This window comes from Apteryx rowi, unplaced genomic scaffold, assembly GCF_003343035.1.
Source record: "Apteryx rowi isolate R43461 unplaced genomic scaffold, aptRow1 scaffold_229, whole genome shotgun sequence".
In the NCBI taxonomy this organism is placed as follows: Eukaryota; Metazoa; Chordata; class Aves; order Apterygiformes; family Apterygidae; genus Apteryx; species Apteryx rowi.
In genome coordinates, this window is record NW_020448630.1 from 1,246,215 (window position 1) to 1,253,300 (window position 7,086).

The 7,086-nt window shown below is 41.3% G+C and overlaps 1 protein-coding gene across 1 annotated transcript in view; it reads right to left on the reverse strand.

The window, feature by feature from the left end:
- Positions 1 to 7,080, reverse strand: part of SLC16A10 (solute carrier family 16 member 10) — an 82,020-nt gene extending 74,940 nt beyond the window's left edge. The window contains exon 1 of the mRNA XM_026065519.1: positions 6,929 to 7,080. Coding sequence (XP_025921304.1) covers positions 6,929 to 7,052 — 124 coding nt within the window. The 5' untranslated portion in view covers positions 7,053 to 7,080. The remainder of the gene's footprint in view (positions 1 to 6,928) is intronic.
- Positions 7,081 to 7,086: the final 6 nt, after the last annotated feature.

Sequence of the window (7,086 nt, forward strand, 5' to 3'; positions counted from 1 at the left end):
TTTAACCTCGTGTTTAAGGGCACTTTCACTATTTACTTCGGTGACTGTAACTAGATTAGCATAGCTACAGGCAAGCACTAAGCTACATTTAGCTTTTTAGTGTTGCAACAATAGTATAATAGCTTTAACATAACTTTGTTTTTACTCAGAGGGTTACACTAACAGCTAATAATTTCATACTGTACAACATTAAATAGCATTTTAGTTTTGTCCATCTTTTCACCTCACAAGGTACAACCAAACCTTTATATTTATGTGGTTTTGACTGAAGGAAATTTTAGCCTATACAGTTTTGTCTGAAAGGCAGCAAAACAACACACAACTTGAGGCATGTACATTTAACATCCAAAATGGTAACAATAGCCAACTATCAAAGAAATCTTTAGAATTTTATAAAAATGTTTCATCCCTGTGAAATTAAAGTACTACTTCTAAAGAAGCCCACAGAAGTAAACTGGTAAAAGCAAGCCCCCTGTCTGGCCTTGTTAACTTACTATTGATTAGTTCACAACTCCATTGAAAAATGCCTGGGAATGGACACAAGTCAAACATTTGAAAGCCAGAACTTTAGTAGTTCAGTACAACATTTTATAGTTAAGAGACATGATTGCAAATCTTTTTTTCATGCAGGAAGGGAACACAATAGAARTCTAAAGTGGATTAAATAGGGTGGTTCAATATGAGCTTAAACATTCCATACCTCAGAGCTGTACCAGAAGTACTTTAAACGCAAGGGCCTGTTAATGAACTAACTAATCGGTGTTAGTCAGTAACTCTGATGTTGCATATACTTTATTACAAGCTCCCTGAAGAACCTTATAATCATCACAATAGGGAACCAATTCTGAGTGCATCGATTTCTTCACAATAATCACCTTTCAATTAAAAAGTTGGCTGGATTCTCATCTAGAAAGCCAAATTCCTTTAGTCTTTTCTCTCACGGCTCTGGGGCCAAAGAGTTATATGTATATCACCTTCCCCTTGAATTATTCAGACTGTCTCCCACACATCAAATTTCACAGAATCAGAGTGGTTGAGGTTGGAAGAGACCTCTGGAGATCATCTAGTCCAAATCCCCTGCTCAAGCAGGGTCACCTAGAGCATGTTACCCAGTATTGTGTCCAGGCGGATTTTGAGCATCTCCAAGGAAGGAGACTCCACAACCTCTCTGGGCAACCTGTTCCAGCACTCTGTTACCCTCACAGTAAAGACTTTTTTCCTCACATTCAGATGGAACAGAACCCAGGAAGAGACCCGTGCAACGTGAATTCCAAAAAGATGAAAAAGACAACTTACCTGTCAGGCACAAGGCTAGTCAGTCTGCAAGCTAGTTTTCAGGAGTGCAAGAGATATGCTCCAGAGCTGGAGGCATGAAGGGGGTGTGCATCTGTGTTTGCGTTCATAAAAATAGTATGGGTATTAACTATTCATAGTCAGAAAACTGCTACCCTCAACTTCCCTATTTGACCCAGTCATAACTTCAACTATTCCAGTATTCTTTTACATACATATTTATACTCATATAGCTAGTCAAAAGAGAACAAAAATATGACTGCAGCTGAATAAAACAAACCATTATTTTATACTAGGTTATTTGCAGCCAGTCAGCTCCCCCTTGCTGGCTCACTACATTGGTTCCAATGGTCACACAAACACAGGAGGGAAGGCAGAGAGGAGCACCAATATTCATCAGTATAAGTGTCTGTGGAACTGCATCCTTAGTTGCACTTCAATCCTAACTAGCCAAACTGTTAAACAGTAGTACACTTTCTTGGACCACACACAAGCTACAGTTGTTGTGCTCTGATATCTTCTGTGTTCCAACATTTGATTTATTTCCTCTAAAACAAATGAGAGAGAGAGAGAGAGAGAGAGAGAGAGAGAGATCTGAAACAACGCTCAAGAAGATACCAAAAGATTCAAATAAAGACTTCTCAACTTCATAAAACTGTCCTGTTAAGTTAAAAAGCCAGCCCTGACCAGCAAAATTATGTTATCATATACAGTAGTGGTTCACCAGTTTTCATCATCACTGTTCACAGAATCGCTGAGGTTGGAAGGGACCTCTGGAGATCATCTAGTCCGACCCCCCTGCTCAAGCAGGGTCACCTAGAGCACATTGCACAGGATTGCATCCAGGCGTGTTTTGAATATCTCCAGAGAAGGAGACTCCACCACCTCTCTGGGCAACCTGTTCCAGTGCTCTGTCACCCTCACAGTGAAAAAGTTTTTCCTCATGTTCAGATGGAAGTGTCTGTGTTTCAGTTTGTGCCCATTGCCTCGCGTCCTGTCACTCGGCACCACTGAAAAGAGTCTGGTCCCATCCTCTCGACACCCTCCCTTCAGATACTTGTACACGTTGATAAGATCTCCTCTCAGCCTTCTCTTCTCCAAGCTAAACAGGCCAAGCTCTCTCAGCCTTTCCTCATAAGAGAGATGCTCCAGTCCCCTAATCATCTTTGTGGCCCTTCGTTGGACTTGCTCCAGTAGTGCCACATCCCTCTTGTACTGGGGAGCCCAGAACTGGACTCAGTACTCCAGATGGGGCCTCACCAGGGCTGAGTAGAGGGGGAGGATCACCTCCCTTGACCTGCTGGCAACACTCTTCCTGATGCACCCCAGGATACCATTGGCCTTCTTGGCCACAAGGGCACATTGCTGCCTCATGCTTAACTTGGTGTCCACCAGCACTCCCAGGTCCTTCTCCGCAGAGCTGCTCTCCAGCAGGTCAACCCCCAACCTGTACTGGTGACTGGGGTTATCCCTCCCCAGGTGCAGGACCACTGTTCTCATCACCTGGAGACCTCTGTAGAGATCTTCAGATTATCAGACGTCTGAGGTATGGCCTGCATGAGACAAGGAAAGCAGAGTTCTCCTTCCTGCCCTATCAAACCGGTAAGTAATCCAGTTTCAATAGTCCCGATGGTGTTGACATTATTAAGCATTAAGCTAGCTCAATAAACTAGCAATCATTCAGATATCCAGATACATGACCAAAGGTTGCAGCTTACAGAGTCAAAACAAGGTAGAGATTTACAAGCACATGGATAACCAGCGTAGGCTAGTTCATGTATTGTCTTCTAACTACACTTGCTAATACAAAACAAAAATGAGGACACAAAGCACTAGGAATAGCATACAGTCACTGTGCAGGGCTATTTGTACAAGCGACAATGAACATACAGAAAGCGGCCCAGCTGAGTTACAGAATCAGCATTGTGAAATGCAGCAAAGGAGTAGCCAAACTTATAGAACTTGTACACAACAGTACTATCTCTGTTGCCACTGATCTCTTAGTGTGCATTTACCTTTTGAAAATAGGCATGTGTGCACACACAAAAACATATGGACGAGAGGCATCTACAAAAGAGTACAACACAGGGCTAAAGACGGCAAATTTCTTTAACCTAGATAACATGGGGTTGGTTCAGTGTTGCAGGTCCCTCTGCTGTGAACACTAACAAGGTGAGAAACTAAGTGCCCTTCTTGCCAGAACTTTGGCCTCATCCAATCCTTTCACTTCAAGTACTATCAGATTATAATTGCTTTTGAACTTTAGAGGTCTACTACAGATCTGCACTGTAATCAAGAACTAAGAGCCGCCTATATTTTGTTACCACTGTGTCTACTCAACTTGTTTCTCAAACAATATGAACTTAAAACAGTAAATGCATTAGTTGCCTGAGACTTCAGGTGCATCTTTTTAGAAGTTTTATATTTAAAAATGTTAGGTGCTTTTCCTCTTCTGTAAATATGCATGAATTAGCTTTTGACCAAAGAAAAAACTAGCTACACAAGGAAACTATGGAAATGCTTTCTGTGCTTATATATTGCACTGTATATAGCAAGAGTTTTTGACTAATATGATTATCAAAATACTGTATATTAGTTACATTCAACATTTTTCATCAAAAATACAAATTTTAATTAGATGCCCCTTGAATAAGTTTTTGAACCCTCTATAACCCACACAAGTTCTTCCATTAACACCCCTAAATCTGCAACATTAATTGTAGTTACTCATGTTATTTACCCAGTGCTGATGCTGCATTCTAGAGACAGCCTAGCTGCCTTGTACTTTTGCTTGTCCTGCAGATGAGGAATGGTTAGAGCTGTGTCTTGACTACATCTTTGTCCCTCCCGTCTCCCCACACTTCACCTTACATACAGATAGACATACATCTTTCTATTAAAAAAGTAGCATGTAGTATAACATACTTAATTCTTCTTTGTGAAGACAATACATGGTAAGAAACAACTGCTGACGTGTCCCCAAAGAGCAGACAAAAGAAAAGGCTCTAGCAAAACATATGCTTCTGGCAACAGCCAGAATTTTGTGGTATTCTGTATAACTGCAAGATTCTAGACACCTGGGGTCCCAAGAGAGGTTATCTGGGATATTCATGCCCCTCAAAGATCACCATTTCAGATTTTAACAAAACAGCTTTCTTTCAGAAGGGTTAGAATATTAAACTTGACAGCCTAAAGCAAATTAATGCAGCAAGAAAATTTTCACTATAAATTCAGTTTTCAATTTCATTAAAACTGACTCTAAGATCAGTTTCCAGCATCAGTTTTGAGTTATAATCACTCTAAACACAAGAAACTAACTAGATTAAGTGCTATAATCAGTACCATAGGAATGATCATGCTAGGGCTTTCCTTAACACCAAAATCATGCTGACTTTATCCCCTTAGTCATCTTTTTTGTTGCATAACATGCCAGCTACTTCATCAGTGTTCAGTAAAAACTGAAGTGCAATTTGCCATTTCTGACCATAGCTCCCCTTTATGGCAAGGTAAATATTGCATCAGAATTACTTCAGTTATGTTGTTGGAGATACGACCAAAAGTTAAAAACTGCTTGTCTGCCATTTTTGACGCAATGAAGTTCAACGTTAGGAACAAAAAACCCTGCTTGACAGATGCCACTTATCCCACCCCCCAGATTCATTAGGCTTCTAAAATGAGAGGCACCTTTGTACCTGCAGCTCTGCTGTTTACAGGAGGCACCTTTGTTACTTGTGGTCCTTCTCCTTCACATGCACACAAGTGATCTAGTCAAGGCAGCTATCTCGTGCTATTCCCCCCAACCTAAGCCCATGTGGATTCAAAAAAAAAAAAAAAAAGTCTTCAGTGTTACCCAAATCAGAGCACATCTGACCAAGAGCAAAACAAAATGCAGCTGTAGCTTCTCTTTTAAAAAAAGAGAGATTTAAAAAAGAAATAATGCAGGAGGTGGTGATTGTATCCACCAGAAGTGAGGACTCTCCCTGCTCTTCTAGCAAGGATGCACAAACAACTAGGCTATGGTCTAGTTGAGCACACCCTCAAACTCTGTCACAGTGCGATTACTCTTCTGGAAGGTGAGAGATAATAATTTCCAATCCCCTTCCTGCTGATTACTTTGACTACTACGCTGTTACATAATAAGTTATGTTTTCCAAGCACAAGAACCCAATTCTGGAAGATCATTACTACAGACCCTGATTCTCAGAAAAAGCAATTACACTTCTGTACCACGAATGGATAGAATAGCAACCACATATATGTTTTTGCATTTCTGTGTGGTCAATAGCTCCCAGCTGAATATGCAAATTTTTACAGCACCTCATCTGAAAAACCTCATTCTTCTCATGTAGAAGATAAGGAGCCTAGGCATCTAATTCTGTTTATTCATTTCCCCTCTGTGAAGCAGGTACTGCAACACATAACTTGTAGACATACATGATTCCTATTGTTTTTAGCTCAAAAACTTTTGCTGTATATATTACAGATGATCACAAGTAATTTGAACACTGGAATGCACATCATAATGCTCCACTGTAGTTTTCTTACTCAATTCAAGCTAAACACTTGCCTAGATTTTCTACTTCAGACAGAAACATATTAATCAAGTTTCTCTTAGGGGAGGAAAACAAGCTTCTTCTCCCCCAATCTCAACTTTGGGCCCAATTTATCCTAATATCCAGAAAGATATAATTACTCTCTCAAAGGTCTGTGGCACCACTCTGTATGGTGAAAGTTTTCTGAAAATTTGCACCTTGTAGGGCTACATAGCTGGAACACTTTCTTGTTAGGAAACAGAAACATTATTATAATAATACATATTATCTTCTGTATTTCTTTAAGCTACATTCTTAAGAAAAATCATCTTCATTGTTATTCACTATAATAAATTGTTATAATTATTCATTATAATGAATGATTAATTATTCATTATTATTGCAAGACCTGAAAACTGCCTATCCTCAGTTTACAAAGTCAAAAGCAGAAGAGGCTTTTCAAAGAGAACATACATAAAATAAAACAGAAAATACACCTACCTTTATCATTCTAAACACATAAGTATACATTAATTCATAGACCAGTAATGGCAGGGTGGAGATTTGATTGTGATAATACTGTTATGTTTTTAGATTTTAGTAAACATCATTAACTTTACTGGTGAATTTTGGAACACTAGTTACATCAGTAAATCTGCATATCAAAATGCTGGTTTTGGCAACTGTTAAGCCCATTCTCGACATATTTTAAGTGCCGCTATACCGCACGGTTAGTTAATTGTTTGCACTAACCATTAGGCTAGCAAGGAGGGATTGAACTTTGGGGGACCAAAATCACACATCTTTCCCATAATGCACGGTGACAGGTGTCTAAAAATACTGGTGTGGAAGAAGGCAAGAGTACACACCTGCTTCTTGCCCTGCAGCTTCGCCCCTGCAGCCCCCCGAGCGCCCCTGCCCAGCCTCTCGGGCCGGGCTGGCAGCACGAACCCTCCCCGCAGAGGGAGGGGAGGGAGGGGGCGTCTCTTCGTCTCCATTAAACAAGTATTTCTGAGTCCCCCAGCCAAGTCCTACGTGCTTGTGGCAGGGGAAGGCCCGAGGCAGGAGGGGGCCGGGAGCGCCCCCCCCCCACAGCCCCTCACCTGTTTTGAACGCCAGCTGCTTGTCCTCGGCGCTGCCGAAGAGCTGGAGCATAGAGACGAAGAGGACCCCGCACGAGTTCTGGATGCCGAAGACGGAGCCGTTGCACCACATGGCGGCCAGCATCACCACCCAGCCCCAGCCGCCGTCGGGGGGCTCG